The sequence below is a fragment of the Telopea speciosissima genome, chromosome 1 (genome assembly GCF_018873765.1).
Source record: "Telopea speciosissima isolate NSW1024214 ecotype Mountain lineage chromosome 1, Tspe_v1, whole genome shotgun sequence".
NCBI lineage: Eukaryota > Viridiplantae > Streptophyta > Magnoliopsida > Proteales > Proteaceae > Telopea > Telopea speciosissima.
Window position 1 is genome coordinate 10,863,797 of NC_057916.1, and position 25,203 is coordinate 10,888,999.

Below are 25,203 nucleotides of genomic sequence, written 5' to 3' on the forward strand. Positions count from 1 at the left end.
GCCAGGGTGAGGAGAGAATCTCCTCTCCACCTCATCTAACTCTCCAATCAAAATGGACAAAGGTCATCCGAAGCATGAACAATAGAGTGTGGGAGTTAACGATGAACACATAATCCAATCATAGTGTTTTAACGCCATCGATGAAGAGGCTGTTATCTCTTCACCATGAATGAAGGAAAACTTAATCCAACAGTTGGCCATTCCCCCTTTTCCCCAACTGTTTAAAAACCAAACCCAGTATGTATGTTTATGGGGGCAATTTTTCTTCAGCCACGAATAGGGTATCAAGGAATAATGCAAGGGTATTATCACCCTATACGAAAGAAGCAAACATTTATGCCCCTAGATGAGTGTATTTTTCTGCACCCTCCCTTAAGAAGTGAAATATGTTTTACAGAAAATTTAGGTCAGTGTTTGGTTTCAAAGGGAAATGCAAATACTTCCTTGAGAAGTGAAATATGTTTTATAAGAAATGCAAATATTTCCCTTCACTTCCTGCTACCCATTGTGCTTGCAATGAAAGAGAGCCTCACCAATTAATTTTCTCACACCCTCTCATTTATACCCATCATTCTCACAATCTCACCTATTACCATCATTTAGTTTCGATGCAGTAGATATGCCACTGAAACGAGTTACTACAGTCTCCAAACATCAACAATTAGGTATTTTGGAATTTGACCATCAATAGGATAATAATTTAGCATTTAAAAAAAAAGAAGGGATACTAACTAACCAATGACATTTGACATACCCTGCTGATGCATGCTCCCTTGAGGCTTGCTCTGTATCATTTCAAATTTTATACAACTTACTTCAAAAGTACATCTGCAAACTGATGTTTTAACTGCCAAAGTCCATTGTTATTTCCCAGGTAACAAGATCAAGATGACAGTAAATCTTATGCTTCTTTTTGTGTCCTAGAGGACAGCAATGGCAGTGCCCAAACCAAAAATCAACTAGAAAATAAGAGATCACATGTAACAGTGATGACTCTGCCACAATTATGGGACGTACTAACTTTATCATCTATACCAGTAGGTGAACTCCTAAAGGTGCAGAAAGCTTGACAAAGACTGGAAACTAGCCTTATACTCGGTTATATTTTCTTGCCTGCTGTAATTTTGAGACCCTTTGCCAACTGATACTAGTCTAGTAGTTTGAAAATATTTTCTGCAAAAAGTCCCCCCTTTCTACCAAAGCACTCTGTTTTAGCAGGGGCTAGAATTGGTCAAAATCTTGATGAATGAACTATTACGTAAAAACCCAAGTAAAAGATCCAAGCTCAAGGTCAGTCTAACATGTAGAATACACCTACTCTAGATTATAACGAACATTGTAGCAACAACACCTTACATTATAAACTGATCTCAACTCTCCGTATTTTTCTAGAACAAGAGTGGATCAGTCTTGCTCCCAAGCAATTGAGTCAACCAGAATACCTCTAATGGATAAAATTCAAAAAGCCTATTACCAATACAAATATTGATCCATGTGCCCAGTTATACCTTATGAACAATTTGTTAACATGGTACAACAGTACAACATTGGACGAACCCACGCATAGAGGAGAAAAATGCCACCACATCCCAAGCAAATCAAGAGGGCAGCTTTTTACCTCGTTTCTTTGCAGTCTTGGCAAGAGCATCACAAATTTCTCTTTTTCGCTTGGAGTTCTCATTGCCGCCCTTGCTCCCGGAACTCTTTCCATGACCTTCTAACGCCTCCTTTACAAAGAACTTCAACCTCCATAATGTTGATTCGCTCTACATCAAAAACAAAGACAAATAAATTTTACTGAAAGGGTGATGTCAAGAGACTGTTCTTGAAAGAGGTCCTCCAAGGACCTGCTTTGCTATAGAATCAAAGCAACCTTAAAGCAGCTCTAGGGCTTCCTTTGGTTGCCCTTTATTCCAAAACTAGCATTGGTCCTTTAGGAACCACTTTCAAGGCCGTTCCCTTAGCATTTGCATGACTGAAGGGTTTGTTTTGAGAGGGGGGGGGGGGAAGTTGACCAAGCAGCAGACAGCACACTTATCATGACAGATGAAACAATGACCTGAGCATCCATGTCAAGGTCCACCTCTTCGGCAGTGGCTAGGAAACTTGGATTTTTCTGTGCAATAATCTCCAATGCCTTATTGAGATCTTCGGGAGATAACCGGCTGAGGCCTACACCAAGTTTTCTTTTCTCTTCTGTTGACATTTTTCTAGAAAAAAACATTTCCAGTGTCAGTCTTTGTCCCTACGCACAGGCAACTAGCAGGGCAATGCATCAATGTAACAGAACAGTTGAAAAGATTGGACCCAACTAACTTGGTAAGAGGGAAAAGAGGGGAATTGGTTGTAGTTCCTTCTTGTGTGTGTGATCGAAAATTAGTGATAGTTATACTAAATGAATCTGCAAACTTGTAATTCCAATCTGGCCATCTGAGTAATAAAGAATTTCACATCATTCAACCAAGAAATGAAAGACACTGTTTAATGGAATCCCTTACTTTTCCCCCTTTTGTATGGTTGCTCAGCAAAAAACCTTAAAACAAGCTCCCCACACCATTGCATAGTACAAATAACAAAAGTCACAGCCTCACTTTTAATTTAAACTCCCCTCCGACAATGAATGCAATTCCACCATTCCCAACTAGTTTGATGAACTTTCCATATCAAAACAGATTCCCTACTACCCTGTTTGTTTTCTCATAAATACCCTGGAAATGTAAATTTTTCCATAAAAAAAATTTGTTTTGTCACTGCATGTTCATGCTGGGAAAATTAGGTCCACATAAAATTTTCAGAACCACCATTTTTAACTGTTTTTCCTAAGAAATTTTAATCACACATTAAGCAGCAATTTTTCCTCATAAAATTTGCAACTAGTAAAAATTTATGAGTGGTTTTACGAGCAAAGAAACAAGGCTAAGTAAAATTCTCAGCTGGATCCAATTTTCAAATAAGAAAAGAATAGGAGAAATGAAAAAAGGAGTCTCTGAAAGTTGATTCGACATTTTTACTTGCTCCCTCATGAAGTACAATCAAAATTATATTGGGATCTTTTCAGGAACACTTCTTTCTAGCATTATTGGATAGAATCTATACCATAATTCAGGTTGATAGAAGGTGTAGATGGAGACTTTTCTCTACTTTAAAATATAAATACAGATGTGCCAATAGAGTCACAAAACTGAGGGGGATCAAGAGCAATCCAACTCCTCCAAACCTATTAGCAGAATGATGCAGTAAAGAACAACTTAAAATTCACAAATAACAGTCACCAATATGGCGTGCATGTGACTCAGTTTTAAATCTCATTAAACTGAATCAGTAGGGGCCAAATAAACACCTTAGGTTGAATGTATGGTAAATTGAAGCAACTGAGGTTATGGGGAGATTCCTCTTCTGGATATTAAATCATTACCGGAAAAGGGTAAGGGCAAGATACACCAAAGGCCCAAGAAACATAATGCATACAAAAAAATTGCAAGGCATTACAGGAGAGAACCTAATGAAAAAGCACCTCTCCACCTCAACCTATGATATTACAGTTAGTGAAGAAGCCTTGTACCTTTGGCAGTGTTGTAATTGCTAAAAACTGAAAGAGCGAAAGGGAGGTCCATGTCATTGTTCAAAGTACAAGGGAAGGGTGTATAATTATTAGCAAGGTCATTAGGGTTTTTGGTTTAACTAGTTTTTGAAGGGGAATGGTCCTGGTGGTCCATGAAGCCAAGATTTTGGCTGCATGTATCCTGCCACATGAAGGGTCCATCCTATGGCCTTCCATAGATTATATTCTTACCCTCTTATTATCAGATGTTTTGGAAACCTATAAATAAATAAATATATATATATATATATATTTCAATGTTCCAAAATTAAAATCTGTTATAGGGAACAAACCTGCACTTTTGAACTACCATTTCTCTGAGTTCCTCCAAATGCATATCAACCTCACAAATCTGAAACCATCCAGAGTAACATTGTCAATGGAGTGACTATATCATCCCCCAGAAAAGAAATCAACTCAGCATTCTATAAGAAGAAACTCTTCATATGCACCTTTGCTTCGAAGAAAGGTACCTAAACCTCAACAAACCTCACTACTTGTATCTCTCGCCAACTTTGCATTAGCAGCTTCTTGAGCAAGCTGCATACCTAACTGTGCCTCTGCTTCCTCCTCTTTTCGCCTTGTCTCCTGCAATAATCAGGTTTGGAATTTATCATGTGAATCTGGGTTAAGAAAAGAGCAGTGAATAACATACTTCACAAGAAAATGACCAGGGGAATCCCCTGCCAAATCATAATTTTACCTCTTCAATAACTTTAGGTAAAAGTTGAAGCCACTTCTCCTCAAATTTTGCCAACAAAGTTTTGGCCATCACATGAACATCACTTTTTTCTTCATTATATGTCATTGCATTCTTGAAAACCAACCTCACATCAGTGCAGATTTCTCGGACATTCTTATAGCCACTGCCATCCTTAGCTTCCATTTGATTCTTTATTGTACTAAAATCCATGGGCTTTTCAATAACCTAACATGCACCACTTCCAACAAGTTAATCAATGGCTTTCACCGAAAACATTCCAAACTAGAACTATTAGAAGAAATTCCATAATCAAGAAAAATCACCAACAAGTCAATGGAGTGGAAAATTACAAATGTTAAGAAGTGCAGAACAGTATATTACAGGGGTATATTTGTAATAAAATTTATAATCAGGGACATGCATAATTATTCATTAGTCAGGGGGTTACTTGTAGTTATAGGATTTTTGTCTTATAAATACATAATATTAGAGATCGATTAGTGAATTCTGAACACTATTTATCTGGTTTCTTTTCTTTCTTTTATTCAACGTTTGTTCAATTACTGTTTAACCCACAAATAATTTGAAACGACATATAAAATCTACATTTCAAAAGATAAAGGTAGATACAATTTTGAAACTCAACGACATTTAGAAACGGAGCCAATATGCATTCTTACATATTTCTCAATGCTTACAGTAACAAGCATGTCAATTATGGTGGGGAAATTTTTTTCTCAATGAGAATGCTGATAATATTAAGAAACTAGCCAAAAACAAAAGGAAAAACATGTACCTCATAGTAGTCAGGCAAGCCAAGACCTTCAACATCTACAGGCTCCATAAAGGGCCATGACCACTTGTGCTGAGTGATCTGCTGACAATTTAACACAGCACGAGGATTCAGTTTTCAGCAACTTCCCCGGAGATGCAGCTGTAATAACAGACCCCCCCTCCCCAACCAAAAAAAATATCTCAAACTACTAAAAAGACCCATTCCTTTCCCATGTAAATAGCGGAGATGCATTCAATAGATTGACTGCTATGAAGACATAGTTGAGCCAACAAATAGATCTTGTTATTCTAATAAACAACACCAACGAATGAGGCAGTGATTCTTCTATTGTTTGGCAGGCAAAATAATCAATTGATTATTAAGACCTTTCACTATTCGGAATCTGAAATATCCTGCACTGCAAGGCAATGTTTAAGCTACACCTCACATATTCTGGACATGTTAGATAATGGGGTTTGACACCTATAGAAATCATTGTGATTGACATGCAAGTAATAATCTTGGTACCAGATTAAGTACCTTTCATATCTGGGTAATCATCTCAGATGCCAAGTTCATAAGTGCAATGATTAGCTTCTACAAGAAAGCTTAAGCAAATATTGATGAAAAAAATACAAAGACGAAAAAGGAAGTGGATCAAAATCTTAGGAAACTATCAGAATTTGGGAACAAACTAAAATATACTGATTAATAGCTTACCAGGAAAGTGAGGACCTAGAGGAGACATCATTAGGGCCTTAATTTCTAAGTAGTGGAGAAGGCTACTTACAAGAAGACAGTATGTTTGGGTATGATTTTGTATAGTTTTAAATTTTAATAGCATTTAGTTTGCCCGAACTCCTTTATTTTACATTTCATAGCACGGTAGTTCTGTAATCATGTAGCACCGGCCAGGTGAGTTAATTCAGACATGTATCTGGTTTTGTTTTATGTTTTCGGATTAGTTTGAGTCCAGCTGAGTTGGTTCTTATAGTAATAGTTGAGTCAGTAGTAGCAGTATTAGGAAGATTCTGTTTACTGTTGATATTTAAAAGGGTTTTTAGTTATTACAGTCTGGATGTCCTTTAGTATGGCTACATAGATGTTTAATCTTTTCGGTTCAAGGCAAAGAAACTGAAACAATTTTCCACAAGCTTTGAAGTGTGAATGCTCCTCCAGGATGTGATGCTTCTAGAAAAAGCCAAATTTTAATGCCTAGATTTCTTTCTTCCTCATCATCATCTTCTGGTCTTCCTTTTTCTCATTATTTTCCAGGTTCTTTGCTGAGTTTTAACCCTCGCTGTTTCCTCATATAATCCCAAATTGTTTTCAGTTAATCCATTTTGTCTTCCATTCCTCACCAAACTCCATCTTCAAATCCAGACCTTAACCCAAGTTTTCACACTTTTCTATTTACTTCAAACCCGGGTGTTGCCTCACACAAAACCTTAAAGGTACTACACGACATAGTCTACTCATGAGGCTGTTGTCTACATTCAGTCATACCTTCATCAGTTTTCTGAGATGTAAAGACAACAAGCTCTGTCAAGCTATTATCATTCACTCTTTTTTTTAATAGATCTATTAGCATCCACACCATACACTCAATGAAATGATCAAATACCTGAAGCAACAAGCAAATTTAGAGCTTTCGACAGCTTTTTTCTCGTATGTGGGTTCTTGAATAAACAAAGATCATATATAGCCCAAAAGATTTTTTTTTAATAATAACAAATTCACTTTGAATTTCAAATTTCAGGAAATGCACCTGGTTTACGGAGAAGAACACAGATAAGTTAGAACACCCCTCCCCAAAAACAAAAACAAAAAAAATCATGGCATGCCTTACATTTCAAGCTTTCTTTTCAACACTTTTGGCTTTCTTTTTAACTCTGTTGAGGCTGTCTATGATTAGTCGACCTTATATTACAAAACCCTTTCACTTTTGCAATAAAATTATTAGGTAATTATAATGAGAAGGAACATATTGTAAACTTCACCTCAAAGCATGAAATTTTACGCATTTTTTAAGGAAAAAAGAATGCTGCTTGGTCGCATGGTTCCAGTGTCCAAATACAGGAGCGCATGAAATTACCGCTCAGCCCTGTGTTGATGCCCTTGGGCACGCTCTCATTGGCCCTGTGCTGGTCAGGGGCTACACGACCAAGCAGCGATCTCTTGCTCTTTTTTTAATATTTGGGGTGGAGACCTGGAGTGCATGTGGGGATGATGTAAGGATTAAAAATAAGTATTTGGTGAAGGATGACAAAACACACACACACACACATGGATACAGATGACTCATGATTAGAGGGACAATGCAAGGTTAATTGCCTGACGCAATATTGTGGAGAATTGACGCATAAGTTCTTGCATCCTTTTTGCAGCGGCAGCTTCTCTCTGTGTTGCATCTTGCTGCTGCTTCTTGATGCTTGGATTCAGTTTCTCCTTGTCCTTATCCTTCACAATTGAACTACCTTTAGAACTGTTTGGCAGCTTTTTGTTTGATGATGAGTAGAACTGAGCCACCTCATTCACTCTTCGCTCAAGCTGCAAATAAAATTATAAGATCAATCAGTTGATGAGTGTCAAGGAGGAAAAGAAAGAAGAAAAGGAGGCTGAAGTGGGGGTAGTGCTGAAACTATTGCCTAACTGAAATGGATGTACAGGTAGATCTGTCATTCCACGAATAAGAACAATTACCATTATGGGTCAATTCACCAGTAATCTTCGATAAAAAAAGAAGCATAGAAGTCTTAATGCCAGACTTCTGCAAATAATCACAAAGCTCTTCTAGAAAGTTTTGATGGAGATTTGGTACTAGGAAAGCATGTTTTGGAGAAAGGTAGTGCTTCTGAAGTATGGTCTGGATTTGAGTGAAGTTAATAGCCCTTCAGGAACTGCAGTATGGATAGGAACCCTGAAGGTCTTTCAGGAATTTCTATCAAGGACTCTCCTCAAGGGTAGATCAGGAAAATTCATTAGATTCTTGAGTACTTACTCTAAATCACATTTTCTCAAATATTCACGATGAAGGTCGCTGATCATTTAGAGGGTTTTCCAGAATGATATATAGAAAGCCTAAACTTTGTAGAAGCCGTAATGAATTGGGAGTCATGGTGAATATCATCTTGATCCAAGGGGTTCGTTATAGATTGTTGGACCCCTGAGTGCTTTCTATGTTTGAATGGCAGTACCTGATAAAATTCCTGTACTGGAGCATTGCGTTGATCAAGATTTGAGGATTCCTACATGTATCTTTATCAATTAAGTAGAGGGACTTGTTGATCATCTCTCTCTCTCTTCCCACCCTCCATCTATTTACTCCTTTTGACCAGTAATGTTAAATTTGGGGCGGTTATGGTACACAGCAGTCTAAACATGGAATTGGTGCACAACCCCACTCAGTTCATGTGGCAGCTCAGATGGGGTTGAAACTTTGTGGACAGGTAGACCCCAAGGTCCATTGCTCCCATGTCAAATTTCAGACATTCTGAGACTGCTAAGTGGCAAAAAAAAAGAGTTGAAAATATCTGGTACTACCAAGAGGGTGCATGGACATACACCAGGGGTACCCCAAGGTCCATTGCTCCCATGTCAAATTTCAGACATTCTGAGATTGCCAAGTGGCAAAAAAAGAGTTGAAAAAAATCTGGTACTACCAAGAGGGTGCATGGACATACACCCCGGGGGGGGGGGTGGCATTAGATAGGAGAGTAAATTGATCAAAATTGAAACTGAAATTTGACATGTGGCCAAGGTAGACCATTTCTTAGATATTCAATGGTCAGATTTACAATGTAACTCCTCCAAGTGGCAGAACAGGATGCACCTATGCAAAGATTCTCTAGGTAGATTGCCGCGTACCAAACCTTTTACCAAATAAATTTCATTAAAATGCTTGACCAAAAAATTTAGTGAGAGAGAATAACCATACCAGGGGCAAGGAAAAAGAGGATAGGAGGGAAAAGAAAATGCATTTAAAACAAACAAAGAAAGCTAATAAGATTCCTCCCCACCTTATGGAATAAAACCATGAAACCTACAAAGGGACAATCCCATAAAGACCAAAATTAAGGCAACTTTTTAAAGAATAAATTCTTAAGCTACAATAATGTGTTATACCGAAGAGGGTATTTTTGTCATTGTTGCTTCTTATTTGAGACTTATGTGTAAATACACTTAAGTTGGGGATGTTTCTTCTCATTGCACCTATTATATCTTTATAAATAAAACGTAGTACTACCGGTAGGTATTCCAACTCTTTTCTCCCTATCGAATAGCTATTATCTTCTCTAATTCTCTTCTTCTCTATTTTCCTCTCTTCTCCATCTTCTCCTACATAATACCTCTAGTTGAATCTGATTTGTTTGTGTCACATGGTATCAGAGCATATCTAATCAGTCCTGGATATCTTCATCAATTTGTTTTGAGATTCTCCAAAGAGATCGTGATGTGTTTGCAGCAATCATTGCTGTTTGGATTGTTATATGGTTTGATGAGATTTAATCAAGTTATGACTGAAGATTGATCCTTGTTTGGATCATCAAATCTCATTATATACAGTTAAATTTAACCTGCTATTTCTGTACCTGTTTCATATATGGACATCCAACCGTCAGATTACTATCAAACTTTGCAGACTTTTGCTTTGTATCTGATCTAACACTTGACCCGAAGCTTATCCAGATCAGACACTTCATGATTCTGATCTTTGGCTTTCTCTTCTCTGTGATTCTGTATATATATATATATATATATATATATGACAAAGTCCGTTTCTATGAACGTGGTTTGTCCTTTGATAGTTCTTCTTAGAGCCTTGGGTCTTAAAGTTCTCATGGCCTTGTATTGGATTCTATGGATTACATACTCAAATTAACAGTAATGTCACCCAAGGAATTTATGAACAACAGTCTAACAAGTCTTCTCCATCAAATGAACCAGCTTCACCAACTCAAACCGACATGCAACACGAAGCAAGAGTTGCTTGTCATAGATGAGAAGACTATGAGATAGACAAACCCAAACTCGAATAGATTTCAATTCACCCGGACGCGAGAAAAGAGAATGGTTTTTAGCTACTTCTCGAAAGAAAAACAACAAGAAATCAAGAACCTCGGTATGACAAAATGAGAACCATCAAAGTAGATGTTATGTTCTTTACATATTTAGACATCTATACAAGTAATAACAACATTCCTTATCCCTTTTCAAACATCAATGCCCGCAGAAGGTGTACCACACGGAAATTGGTGATGACAAGACCATAGAAACAATACACCCTCCTGGTTCAAATGTTAAACTAAAAATTAACAACACGGAAATCTTGGCAACACCTTTTAGATCCATTGAAGGTGTTTAGATGGAGTCCAAGAAAATTATTGAACAAACAAATTACACAAACCAAGTATTTACAAACCATAGGAAGTCGACTAATTAGAATAAAGAACTTAGTTCAAAAAGACACTCCTATTGAACCAACGTCTCTAAATCAAGCTAGTACTTCCTCAACAACAACAACAACTCTGTTGAACCTTTCACGATTTCAACAAGAGTTTAAAAACTTAAATACTCAAGAAAAGGGATCTAGTAAGCCAAATTTCCACAAGATTGCAAAATTTGATTGTCACGATACACCTCAAAAGGAAACGAGGAAGCTCTGCTTCAATGTGCGAACATCCAACAAATGGATTCCTCCGAATCATCAGGTGATGAGGAGGAGCAAGAACAAGTAAATGCTATTACTAGCCCATACATGAACAATAATTATTATCCAAGACCTACTTACCCGGATCTTGAATTGAACAAAGAAGGAATTTTCCCAAGCAATTACCAAGTGGTACCATATATGAATGGAACATAGATGGTATGTCGGATTATAATCAGCTAACAAACTCAAGAAATGACCATGGTGGCGATGCTCATCGGATCAAGAACATACCGATCAAGCCATGCAAGAAATAATCATTTCGGGTTTACAGTCAACTTAAAGGTTGGTGGGATAATGTTCTCGTCAACCGAAAAGGAATCTATACTAAATGCCATTCAAATTAATGAACAAGGACTACCAATTATGATAGAAGACCAACCAAGTTGAAGATGCAGTAAACACTTTAATCTTTAGTATAACAAAGTATTTTTAGGAGATCCCACAAGACTCAAGGATAGGTCTTCGAACAATTATCAAACCTCAAATGTAAAAAATTACACGATTTCAAGTGGTATAAAGACACATTCGCGACGAGGTTCTAACTAGGAAGATGCAAATCTCCCCTGTTGGAAAGAAAAATTCCTGGGTTACCCAGGTTTATTTTACGAAAAACTTAAACAAAAATTAAGAGAGGAAAACAATGGGAAATACCCTATCAAACCCTCACCTATGGTGACCTCATAAGCCTCGTACACGAGGAAGGATTAGCCCATGTACGGATATCAAACTTAGAAAACAAATTAGAAAAGAATCAAAGTCCTACAAACAAGAATTGGGGGATTCTGTGAGCGGTTTGGTTTCGATTCAAAATCATCACTGCTCAAAAGAAACATAAAAGTCATAGCATAAGGAAAAATAGATACTCAAGTAAGTACAAGACGAAAAGAACGATAAAAATTTAGACAATAGATCAGCCAAAGAAAGCAGAGACCTTACAAAAGAACTTTTCAAAATCAAGACCAACTCAAAACACCAAGATGGTTGTTACAACTGTGGTAAGCCAGGCCACATAGCCAAACATCGTAGACTAGCAAAAAGATTAACTCTCTCATAATGCCTGATGATACCAAAATCCACTCTTAGCCGATTAAACAGCCGAGAGTGAAACAGAACCCAAGAAAATGAGTTGAACCAAATTGAGTCAAACAAATGATAGTGATGAAGGCTTCTCCTTGTAATTGTAGCCGAGTTTTTTGCAAAAATTGTGATGATTAGAATCATCAAAATCTATAAACATGATACAATCAAGTTCGAGGACTTAAAACCTTTAACAAACGGAAGAATTTCTCAACTTTGTTGATCAAATCAAAGATAAACATACCAAGACTTTATACCTTCAACATGCCCGAGAACTCTTACAACGGTCTCATCAACAAAACCCCAAACTAAGGCAACCCCTTATAACATAAAAATATTTATAAGAAGTTTGACAAAATCCCTACTTCCTCACAAAATCCGGATCAAGTTAAAATTGCCACTTAGAAGCTACTACAAATGATCTAAAAACGAAATTAAAAATATAAAAGGCATAGCAAGTTTAAAGAAGTTTAAAGAAAAGATCGATTTAGAAGAAGTAGAAGACAACAAGATACAAACTTTACCAAACAATAATGAAGATTTTGTTGATATTATTAACAAAGTCGGATGCCAACAATGGTATGTCAATATTACTATTATCATATCCTCCCATAAGATCGCACCATAGCCCTGGTTGACTCAGGAGCACAAATGAATGCATACAAGAGGGGTTAGTCCCAACCCAAGTATTTTGAAAAGACAACTCAAAATTAACAGAGCAAATGGCTCAAGACTAAACGTAAATTATAAATTATCTCGATGTTCACATCGCAACCAAGGAGTTTCGCTTAAAACAAGTTTTCATATTAGTAAAAGACCTTAACATCAAGTTATTCAGACAACCTTTCCTAGAACTCATAAAACCTTTCACCTTTTCGGATCAAGGAATTACAACAACTATCCTAGGTAAACAAGTCCATTTCCGCTTTTAACAAGCCAAAACAAAAAGAGATAGACTCGCCAAAACAAAGAGCCATTTTCGCATCGCATAACTATAAGTCAAATTCAAAGTAAACAAAAACATCTACAATATCTAAAACAAGAAGTTAACCATAGGACTATCAATGTAAACTCCAAGAAAGCAATCAGCTCAAAAACAAATTTCTAACACCAAGGCCCAAATTGAAAAGGAACTCTGCTCGAGTTTCCCGATGCCTTCCGCACATTACATGTGCACATTGTTCATCTTCCTACATGAACCAAGCTTTTCCGATAAGGACATCCCTACAAAAGCCAGGCCTATTCAAATGACCCAAGAACTCATGAAGTATGTAAAAAGAAATTCAAGACCTCCTTAATAAAAATCTAATCAAGAAAGCAAGTCGCCTTGGAGACATGCGGCTTTCTACGTTAATAAGAAAGTGAAATAGAAGAGGAACACCCGGACTTGTCATAAACTACAAACCCCTAAATGAAGCTTTACAGAGTGGATTAGATATCCTATACCAAATAAAAAGAGTTACTCAAAGACTTTACCAAGCCACAATCTTCTCAAAGTTCGACCTCAAGTCCGGATATTGGCAAATTCAAATCCACAAAGAAGACCGTTAAAACGGCTTTCACCACACCATTTGGGCATTATGAATGGAGCGTAATGCCCTTTCGTTTAAAAAATGCCCCTAGTGAATTCCAAAACATTATGAACGATATCCTAAACCCATACGGCCGCATTCATAATAGTTTATATTGATGATGTTCTAGTCTTTTCCAAATCCATGAACAACACTTCAAACATCTTAGAGTTTCTTCCACACCCGAAAAACAGTGGTTTAGTTCTTTCCCAGAAAAAGATGGAGTTATTCCAAACCAAGGTTAGATTTTTAGGTCATTATATTTACCAAAACCAAGTCATCCCTATAGAAAGATCTATAGCTTTTGAGATAAATTCCCGACCAAATCCTGACAAAAACAATTACAAAGGTTCCTAGGAAGCCTAAACTATGTAGAGATTTCATTCCTCAAATAAGCCAATTATGTAAAGATCTTTACTCAGGCTCAAGAAAAACCAAGTCCATGGACTTAAACCATACCAAAGCGTTCAAGATATTAAAAATTAGTCAAGGAAATCCCATGCTAAAACTTGCGGATCCCGCACTTTTCAAAATTGTTGAAAGCGATGCTCTCGAACTTGGATACGGAGGTATCCTTAAACAAGTCCAAGATGATAAAGAACGATTAGTCCAGTTTGCTCAGGAGTTTGGAACCCAGCCAAAGAAAATTATAGTACCATTAAAAAGAAATCCTCTCTAGTTCTTTCGATTCAAAAATTTCAAAGTGATCTTCTAAACAAAAATTTTTAGTAAGGGTTGATTGCATCGAAAACAAGTTTTAAAAAATGATGTTCAAAATATTGCTTCAAAACAGATTTTGAAGATGGCAAGCCCTTTTATCGAGTTTTGATTTTGGCATAACTTATATAAAGGAGAAATGAATTCTATTCCGATTTCTGACCGTGAATTCTTGCAGGTCCTAAAACAATTTACGTTATCGTGGCTCCAAAGGAGCCCCCAAACCAAGTATAAAATCAAAAGGTTCCTATGCGCAAACCAACTTCCTCAAGCCAACTAGTCAAAGTATCCCCTTCCAAAACAAAGAGTTGAGAGTATTCCCTTCACCCAAGTCGTGGCTAGTCATCCACTCAAATAGTTCCTAACACAAGGTCATCCCAATACTCTCCGCACAAGTTCCTCCACAACAACAGTTCAAACCAGTTTCTTCCCAAAACTTACCCAAGAGTCAAGATATCCTCAAGCAAGTTTATCAAGATATTTTTCCTTGATGATCACCACCAAAGGTCGCAACACTCCTGTGGGAAATAGCTCGAAGGGCTTTTTTCCAAGGTGGGATTTCTATTCCCAAATAGTTCAAAAAGTCAAGAGTTCCATGAGTTCATCCTCGTTGATACGGATTCCATCCGTATTAAACAAAATTTCGACAAAATTGATCCTAATTTGGTTACCCATACTTCAAGAACCATTTTACAAATTATCATTCAAAAGATGGGGTACACATCCCCTCTCTACAAAGAGGTTCTCTAAAACTACTCTCCAGAATTTCACTATTTTGACTACATGGACGCTGCACCATGCTTTCTTATTCCAAAATAGTAAGAACCAACATTCCCGGTTCTTTGCTTTCGACTTCAAGTTCTCAAGCCCAATTCCTAATTGGTTCCCTCTGGGGGCCGCCTTGGGCAATTAATGACATCCTACCGATCAGTGTTCGATGCTCTAAGCATTTTTTGCCAAAGACACCGAACAAATCCCAAAACGCTGAGATCTCCCGAGGTTCTTCATCCATCAGCCGCCTGGCATGGATCGTATATCGAGTACGCAATCGACATTCCGAAGGCCCCGATTGCTTCTACCCCTTTTTCTTCAAAGAAACTTCGTGAGTCAAGCGGTGGGACAAGGCGATCTAAGAAGGCGCACCCTCGAGGCCCTTACTCAAGCCCTCACACAAGCCAAACCTCGCTGGCCCTCATCAAGGATCGGACAAGTCAATAACAAGAAGACTCAAGCTAAAAGCAAACAAGGGATCGAGGCCCACCGGCTGCCTCACACTGAAGAGAAAAAGAAGAAACCACCCCCCGGCGCCCCCCCCCCCCCCCTTCACCTGAAGGCCATAGCCCAAGATCAAATGATGGGACCTCGCACCACACCCCACTTCTCCACTTAAGGTCCAAAGGTCCGTTGCAAACACGAGTGGGCCTAGCCCACGGGTTACCCACCCGTCTCCAACCATTGGAGAATCGTCGGCCTGACGACTCGAAAATTGGTCGGCAAACCAACCGGGCGGGCCTCAAAAGTCGTGTCCCTCCACTATCTCGGTCTAGATAGTAGCCACCACTGGGCCCATTCAATTCAATGAACCATCTAAACCAACCAATGAGGAAACGTGTTTCGACACGTGGAATGCCTCGGTGCGGTTTTGAAGTATCTTCTCAAAGATTCCAAGTTCTACCAACAATGTGGTGAATAGTAAATTTGACTTTTTCTTGTAGCCTACGGACCAAAACTACTTTCGGCGCCCCGCCTCCAAAGTCGAGACTCGGGCCCACGCCCACGCTTCTACGCTCTACCAAAGATGCCTTGAAGATAAGGTTTGCTTTCGGTGGAAAAGTAAAGCGACCAAAGCCTCCAAGCTCTATAAGACCCCTCGTCTTCTCCGTAGAGAGGAGGAGAATCTCGAAGAGAAAAATGAAAGCACGCAGATCGCTTGTAGCTACTCTTCAAGTTCTTACACCAAGTTACTTCAGTATTTTTAATTTTATTTCTTGATGTAACTCAAGTTTATTTCATCAAGTGTTCTTATTTGTAACTAAGTTTCACTCAGTGTTCAGTAAGTCAGTAACTACAAGATTAAGCCTTTATCTCGAAGCTTCAAGTTTCCTTCAAGTAAACCCGTAAGTGAATAGTTTTCTTCAAGCTTTCTTAAGAGTCCCGTATATCAAGAGTGTAATTCAAATTCTTCAGTAATATAAAATTCAAGATTTTATTTCTCTTTTATCTTGAATATTGGCTCACACGCTTCAAGATGCAAGAGGCTACCGCAAAACGGTAGACCGCGAGGTTACCCCTCCGAGCGCTGCGACGGTTCAAATTAAGGATCTGCGGACTCGCTAAGCACACAAGTTTTATTTCCCTGACCTCTTTCAAGTTTTCACTGTGATATTTATTTCATTATCGCATATTTTATTTGGTATCCCGAGAAACCTCACTGGTATCGAGCCTAACTCTATATATATCCTTTGTTTGCGGTCAGATTTGGTTATAAATTGTTGGCTACAGACCTAGATCTGATCCAAGGTTATCTTCACAATGGAATTTTCGTTGCTAAAGAGTACACTCAGACATATGGTGTTGATTATTTTGAGACCTTTTCGCTTGTTGCACATCTTAATTCTGTTTGTGTCATCATTTCTTTCGCGGTAAATCGTAACTGACAATTGTTTCAGCTTTATTATTAAAAAAATACTTTTTTATATGAGGACTTACTAGAAGACGTTTATATGGAGCAACCTCCTGGGTATGTTGCTCAAGGGGATAATGCTCATAAAGTATGCAAGCTTCACAAAACTATTTATGGCCTAAAACATTCCTCAAGAGTGTGGTTTGATAATTTAGTAAAACGGTTACTAGATATGGGTTCTCTTAATGTTATTCAGACCACTCTGTTTTTGTTTGTAGCCCGAGTTCCAAGGTGGGTGCTAGTTGTTTATGTAGATGATATTATCATCTCTGGGAACAGTTTGTCTAGTATTGAAGGTGTCAAGGCCTACTAACGTCTTGGATGCTCTCAGATATTTTCTCGGAATTGAGGGTGTTCGGAGCAAAAAGGGTATCAATCTGTCTCAACAAAAGTATGTTCTTGAACTTCCGTTCGAGATTGACACATTAGATTCTAAACCTGTTGATACCCCTATGGATCCTCATCAGAAGCTAAACACATATGATGATAAGCATCAATATAGGAAATTGGTTAGCAAACTTATCTTACTATGACGAGGCCTGCCATTTCATTTACAGTTGATGTTATAAGCCAATTCATGGATAAACCAATCAAGCTCATTAGGAGGTGGTTTGCCGAATCTTAAGATATCTTAAGTATGCGCCAGGAAAGGGCCTTATTTATAAACCTCATGGCCATATTGATCTTATTGTATATTCTCATGCTGACTGGGCTGGTGTTGAAGGTGATAGGAGGGAGACCACTAGTCACTGCAAATTTGTTGAAGGTAATCTTGTTGCATGGAAGAGTAAGAAGCAAACTATAGTGACTAGGTCTAATGTTGAAACTGAGTATAGAGCCATGACTCATTCTACAACTGTATTGATGTGCTAAAACTCACTACATCAAGAGCTTAGTTTTCCGGTTAACAAGCCTATCAAGATGTATTGTGATATTAGACAACCATATACGTTGCCAGTAATCCTATCTTTCCTGAAGGGAGTAGGCACATTGAAGTTTGCCACTTTGTCAGAGATGTTGGGTTGTGGAAGTTGATCTCCACTCCATTTGTTAGTTCAACTCATAAGCTTGGTGATTTGTTTACCAAAGCTTTATTCCAGAATAAGGTTTTCGAGGTTGTTCCAAAAAGGGCTTGGGTGATATTTATGCTCCAGCTTGAGGGGAATTTTAAGGAATAAATTCTTAAGTTCCAATAATGTGTTGTACCGAAGAGGGTACTCTTGTCATTGTTGCTTCTTATTTTAGATGTGTAAATACACTTAAGTTAGGGGTGTTTCTTGTAATTGCACCTACTATATCTTTATAAATATTAAATAAAAAGGTAGTGCTACCAATAGGGACTGCAAACTGACATTCACAATACCATTCTTGCCGAAACCGAGAAAGAAATTACTGTTGAGCTCTCCTCCTTGCTCTCACGGGAAGAGAGCTTCCTCAAGCATAAATCCAGAATCAAATGGCTTGACTTGGGTGATTCCAATTCTGCTTACTTCCACCGTTCAGTTAAGGCCAGTGTCAATGCAAACTCCATCACTCAGCTCACTTCCAATGAGAGCCCCAATGATGGCTCTCTTGCCACTACTGTTAAGGACATAAAGGACTTGGCTGTTCAGCACTTTAAAGGTATTTTCAATGCTCCCATGGAGGGAAATGTTCCTTTGCAAAGCCATTTGCTCAACAAGTTCATTCCTTCAAATCACATTGATGTCTTGAGCTCTATCCCCAAAGAAGATGAGATTTTGGAAGCTATTCATTCCTTAAAGGTGTCTGGTGCTCCAGGGCCGGATGGGTTCAGCATGGGATTCTTTCTTGCTACCTGGGATATCATCAAGGCGGATCTCATTGCTGCCATTGAAAGCTTCTTCTTCAATCCCAGCCAGATCAAAGGAGACAACCATACTTTTCTTTACCTTATCCCTAAAAAGGAAGGCGCTTCGGCTATGAATGACTTCAGGCCCATAGCCTTATGCAATATTCTCTACAAGTTTATTGCTAAGATCCTAACCAGAAGACTCAAGAGTGTTGTGGATTTGCTGGTCAGTGACAACCAATCAACTTTTATTCCAGGCAGAAACATCTCTGACAATATTCTTCTTTGCAATGATATAGTCAGAGGGTTTGACAGGAAGAATCATACCCCGTCTATTCTTTTGAAGATCGACATTCACAAGGGTTTTGATTCTCTAAGGTGGGACTATACATCTCAAGTTATACTCAAGATGGGATTCCCTATAGCTTTTGTTCACTGGATTAGCTATTGCATCTCCTCCCCAAAGTTCTCAGTCTTAATTAATGGCAGTCCTACGAGTTATTTTGGAGCTACTGTGGGGATTCGGCAGGGATGCCCTCTATCCCCATTCTTGTTCACCTTGGCCCTGGAAGTCCTCACTAGGCAAATTCAGATCTGTACTGATCAGCAGCTCATTGCTCCTATGCCCAAGTGCAAAGCTTTAAAGCATACCCATCTTGCTTTCGCTGATGACTTGATGATTTTTTCCAAGGCCTCCATCGCCTCCCTTGAGTGCATCTTGCTTTGTCTGCAGCAATTTCATGAGCTATCGGGTCTTCGCATCAACCCTTCCAAGTCCCTTATCTTCTTTGTTGGTATTCCAGAGCTAGACAAAGTGGAGTTTCTTGTGAAATCAGGCTTCCAAGAGGGGCACCTGCTTGTCAAGTACCAGGGGCTTCCTTTGATTCTGGCCAGGCTCTCTACTCATCATTGCACCCCTATGTTGGACCTTATAAGGAAAAGACTCCAGTTGTGGAAAGGCAAGCTTCTCTCTTATGTAGGCAGGCTAGTGCTTATTAGATCTTTCTTAGAGGCTTCTTATATCTTGTGGTCTGGTATTTATGGGCTCCCGCAAGCAACCATGAAGTCCTTGGAATCTTTGTTAGCCTCTTTCCTTTGGAAGGGAGCTGAATCCTCAAGATTCCTCCATCCCATTAGATGGGCTTCAGTGTGCCTCGCAAAAAAGGAGGGTGGTTTGGGCATAAGAAGAATCAAAGATGTTAACATGGCCGGTATTATCAAGCTGATCTGGAAGATAGCCTCAAAAAATTAGAGCATTTGGGTCGATTGGGTTTATTTAGGTCCCCTACGTCAAGACTCCATTTGGACTGCTTCTGTCTCTTCTGATGCTTCTTGGGTTTGGCGTAAGATCCTTGAGTCCCGCCACCTTGTTCTACATTCTATCCAATCCCACATGGGTGACGGTCTCTCCACTTCCCTTTGGTTGGATCACTATCACCTAAGGGAATATTATTACATCTTGTCACCCTAAGGACGATCTATGCTTCAGGTCTTCATAGGCTGGCTCTTGTTGCGGACATTCTCCATCAGGATGATTGGGCCCGCCCCTACCTCTATCTCTTATTTGGAATGATCTTAAGTCCATCCAAAGAAGATTGCCTTCTAGGGGCGATTGTGTCTCTTGGACAGCAAACAGCTCGCTGAAATTCTCTTCCAAGGCAACTTGGAATCTTATCCGGTTCAAAGGCTCGACGGCTGTTTGGAGGAATCTCCTCTGGTTCAAGCATCACATTCCTCGCCATTGCTTCACTGCCTGGAGAGTCTTCACCAACTGTCTTCCTACTCAAGCTTTTCACTGCAGACGTCAGACCCAGGTTTCCAATGCCTGCTGCCTTTGTTGGAGCAATATTGAAGACTCGACTCACCTGTTCTTCGATTGCCCTACCTCTAGGGCCATCTGGAAAGGTATTCTGTCCAAGTGCTGGCCTGCTCAAAGAAGAATTCTCCCTTTCTCTAGAGAATGGATTTGGGTTGATATGACCTTCTGTGGATCCTTTATCTGCGACACTGTGGGGAAGATGGCTTTTTGTGCTGCCCTCAACCATATTTGGATGCAGCGTAATATTAGGAAATGGACCTCCAATTCTCGTTCCTATCAACAGATTTGGGATTCCATTTCCTTTGAAATCTCCTCCAAATTATTGTCAGCCCCTCCCTCTTTTTGTTCTGACACCCCAAGGAACAGACTTATTGTTATATCCTGGGGTCTCCCTAATGTTTCTTTTACTACTCCAGTTCCCTCTAGCTGAAGCTTTGCTTAGCCGTGGGCTTTGTAATTTCCCCACTTGGGGTCTTTTATTCACCCAAAAAAAAAAAAAACTCTTTACTCCCGATTCTTATCTCTCATTCTCTTCTTCTCCATCTTCTACTCCTACGTAATAATGCTGGTTTTATCTGATTTGTTTCTGTCACAGCACCATTGAGGAACATACTCTACCAGAATACCACCACCCTCAACCAAACAACAGTCACCACTGCTAATGGCAATCTCCCAATTAAACTACAACAGATACAGCAAACCAAAAGAAGAAAATAAGGGGGAAGAAAACCCAAGAGCAATTAAAGACCTTCCCTGCAACTTCATCAGCAGGCTCAGCTCCTACAAGATGAAACACTTCAATCCTTACCACCTCTATTTGTGTGGCCAGAAGTTACCTTATCTTTCTTCACCATTGAACTAGGAGTCAAACCCCCAGTGTAGGAGGAATCCCTACACCTATTTTTAATGCACGACTAGAACCAGAATAGGTCTAATCCCAGACAGGATCAAATAGAAAACCCTCCAATAAACAAGAAATCATATGAGGGAACCAAGAGAACAATGTAGAAAAAAAAAAAAAAAAAAAAAACCAAGAGAACAATGAGAACTAAATCATATGAGGGAACCAAGGGAACAATGGGAACTCAAATGAGGGAATAATTTCCTTGGTTGAAGCAACAAATAAACACCCACAAATTTGTGACCTGTAGAAGCAGCAATGATCTAGATGTGGTAATCTTCAAGAAATCGATGTGACAATCAGGTGAAAGAAATCTCAGAAGCTTGTAGCACTCTTGAGATCGATTTGAACAAGATTAGGGTTTGGAATCAAGAACCGATAGAAGGGATGGAGGAATAGAATGGGGGAAGGTGGGGTTGGCTATCTCAGCCTGGGCATCTCACCCATCCTATCTAAGGATTTTCACAAAGGCTCAAGCCAATATTTCATTAACCAAATTCGTTTGTAATGTTGATCTCCCTTACAAACTTACTTAGAAGACTCAAAAATAGACTTGGACACTAAAAAGGAATGGCCTAACCCTATTCTTAACTAATAAGGTAATTGATTAGGAAAGTGAAATAAGAAGAAAACAGACTCAAAATAGGACTCTAACTAAACTAATGAAGTAAATCCCGTTATCCTATTTTCTACCCATATTTTAGGCTCAAATTGGCCAATTACAAAGTAAACCCATGGGATCAAAGGGCCAAATGCCCAACACATATATAATCCAATCCAAAGCTTATTTTCAATAAAATAAGTCCATTAGATGATTTATCTGCATCAATTTTGCCTCAACCTCACCTCTCTAATCCCTATCTTCCATCTGTTTCAAAAGATTAATAGCATAGCTGTCTTCTCCTGCAAAAAGGAAACTGTGTTTTGCATGCACATATTTAGGCATCTCTAGGCTGCCTTATTCCAACTCCTAATCTAACTAACACAAAAAGGCTCCTCCTTGGAAATTATACCATAAAATGAATTAGAATCTGTATTTACATGCATAATTGTGGGCCTAACTACGCTGTCCTTATTCCAATTCCTAGCTAACTGAAGATACCCTACTTGGAATTTGACAGGGTAGTATAAAGATCCTTAACTAATCCTAATTCAACTTGAAAAATGAAAACAAAGCAACTTAGTTAATACTGCTAAGATATAAAAACTTAATGCGTAACCAAATGGACTGCCAATATGACTCAAAACATAAACAAATTTACTATAAACAGTTATTTTTAAATTTTATTATATATAATAAATCTTAGATTACTTATGATAGTAAGATAGGATCTGCTTTGTTAGATCCAACATTTTTCTTTGGGACTCATTCACCTACTCAGCCTTTTTCTTTTCCCTGAATGTAATTCCTTCTTCCACCGAAAACACTCAACCTGTTGGTTCAGTGGGGATAATAAATTCAGTAAATGGTCCAGCAAATGAAAGTACATTGTTTAGGTCGTCATTGATAACATTAATTCTTACGATTTACTGACCATTTGTCCCTTCCCCAGACCCTGCAGTAGCGGGGCCACATGCCCTGGAACACTCTTTTTAGTTATTTTTCAATTTTGTTACATATGGTAAATCTTGGACTACTTATGATAGTAAGATGGGATCTGCTTTGTTAGGTCCTACATTTTTCTTTGGGAATCATTCAACTACTCAGCCTTTCCCCCTCCCCCCCTGAATGTATTCCTTCACTCAGCCCGTTGGTTCAGTCAGGATAATAAATACAGCAAATGGTCCAGCAAATGAAAGTATATTGTTTATGTCTTCATTGATAACGGTAATTCTTACAATTTAAGGGCATAGATTAGTTCATTAAACTCAACAAAGCCTTACACCCAGATAATTAGGCTCACCTACATGAACTATGTGCCATTTTTCTTTGTTTATGACCATTTCCTCCATTGATCATAAGCACTCGTGGCATTTTCCCTCACTACATCCACCAAAGTCAATCCATAATGCTCTTTTTTTTGTTTGGGGGGGGGGGGGAGGAGGGGGAAGGGTTGCAACAATAGATTCACTAGTTATTTATTTCTTGTTAATTAGATCAATTTTCTACAATTATAGGACCTGGTTTAATATTGAACATGAGATAAAACTTTTTAAAAAAAAAGTAGCACATAGCACCAAGTGACTTCTCTTTCCTGTCAAAAACATACCTCATCAACCTTTCCCATCATTTCATCAACATGGTGCGTTAACCATTCCACCTCTGCAACATCATCTTCACCATTTTCGGTTCCCAAATTTCCAGCTTCCATTGGAGTCCCATCCGCTGGAGCTCTCTCAAGAATCAATACATTGATTGGTTCCATCTGTCACGTGGAGAAATATAAGGAGCCCTCTCAACCAGATAACATTTTTCAATAAATCTCAACCGGAATTTATTGGGAAAAAATGCCACTTTACAGCCCTAAGAATATAAGATTCCCTTGATGGTCAAAAATTTTGCCACATGAAATTCAATCATGTACTCCCCCATGTATGTCCATGCATGCCTAAGGTTCTCTGATCACCACTGTCCAATCTCCCAAAATCCTGGATTTTCAAAGCTTTCTTTTGTCACTTGGCAAACTCCATTTGGGCTGAAAGTTGACCTGTGAGCTGCAGACCTTGTTTATCTGTTCACAAAATTTGGACCTTATCCGACATGCCACATGGCAGAATTTTTGGGCTGCCTAGATAAAATAATCTGGTCAGACCGACTAGATATACTTTGTCTGAATTTATTTTGTTGTTCTTTCCCCCCAGCCCTAAGCCGAATCATTGAGAAGGAAGGAGGAGACATCATTAATAATGGCAGTACACTGGAAAATCAACAAAATTCACAAGGAAATTTTGCGGGCTAACAAAGATATGACAAGTAACAAACTCCAGTAAGACTGTTAAATACTAAAACAAACTTCTTTTTCCGAACAAGATCCCCAAGTAAGAGAGTTTAGGGGTTTTGACTACCTCCTGTAAAGGTCGATTCCCATTAAGTTTGCTGTCTGCTATTAATGGAATTACAAAAATAGTGTCATTTCCAACTAATGCCAAAAGTTTTCTATTTGCCCCACACACAAACACAACTTTGGGAGGGGGGAGGGGGAGGGGGGAGGGGTACACATAAATAATCAGGGTTCTATAGAATCAAGAATGGAGAAATGGAGATATTCAATAAACCACAAAACAAAGCCCATGGGAAACAATCATCAGCACAACCTGTGCGCTTGGAAAGGAAAGTAAAAAAAAAATAGAAGAAATAACAAAACTTCGATCCTTACCGGTAAACTTTGACGATGAAACCCTAACAACAGGCTACTATTATTTGTGGGTGGGTGAGGATGAGACATAGAGAGAGTTAGAATGCTTACTGGTATCTCTAGCATTGTTGCAGCGCCGCTGGTCGGCTACCCGAGAAAGAGGCGTTAAATACTTGAAGGATAACTAGGACATGAACATCAATCACTAAGAATGTTTGTCGCGGCAAAATAGTAGCTAAAAATCTAAAAGACTGATAATGATGAGAATAGGAATTTCCAAAATGAGTCTCGAAGCCCCATTGGGCTGAGCATTTCAGAATCAGAGCCTATCTCACACAATGAGCTTATATATAGAGGTGTTAATATAGATTGGTCGTATCACGTATGTCGCCGAACAGCCTTGAAGCTTCGAAGTCGGTTTTGCCGCTTGCAGGAGCCAGGAGGTATTCTCGTTCTACTGCTATGGCCTCTAGGCTTTCAAAGGAATCAGCATTTATAAAGGTTTGAAGCACTTTTGAGTTTTGACAATAACCAATC

The 25,203-nt window shown here is 38.8% G+C and overlaps 1 protein-coding gene across 2 annotated transcripts; it reads right to left on the minus strand.

Moving 5' to 3' along the window:
* Window positions 1–1,307: 1,307 nt before the first annotated feature.
* LOC122649106 (transcription factor GTE6-like) lies at window positions 1,308–25,203 on the minus strand. Of its 2 annotated transcripts, XM_043842468.1 has the most exons (10): window positions 25,039–25,203; window positions 24,778–24,849; window positions 23,581–23,736; window positions 7,414–7,629; window positions 5,101–5,178; window positions 4,305–4,529; window positions 4,091–4,189; window positions 3,895–3,953; window positions 2,060–2,210; window positions 1,308–1,766 (listed from the first exon to the last, which is right to left on the minus strand). In XM_043842468.1, exons 2-10 carry the CDS (start codon window positions 24,790–24,792, stop codon window positions 1,599–1,601), a joined length of 1,167 nt encoding a protein of 388 aa, XP_043698403.1. In that variant the 5' UTR covers window positions 24,793–24,849; window positions 25,039–25,203; the 3' UTR covers window positions 1,308–1,598. The 2 variants fall into 2 exon arrangements, with proteins under 2 accessions (XP_043698403.1, XP_043698402.1); XM_043842467.1 differs by having other exon boundaries at window positions 24,778–25,203.

What these genes read in the sequence shown, in the direction of transcription:
- LOC122649106 (XM_043842468.1), bottom strand. An exon ending in TGATGGGAAAGGTTGATGAG is followed by an intron (nt 7,630 to 23,580) that starts GTATGTTTTTGA and finishes TTTTATTTGCAG; the next exon opens with CTTGAGCGAAGAGTGAATGA. An exon ending in TACCTAAAGTTATTGAAGAG is followed by an intron (nt 4,190 to 4,304) that starts GTAAAATTATGA and finishes TGATTATTGCAG; the next exon opens with GAGACAAGGCGAAAAGAGGA.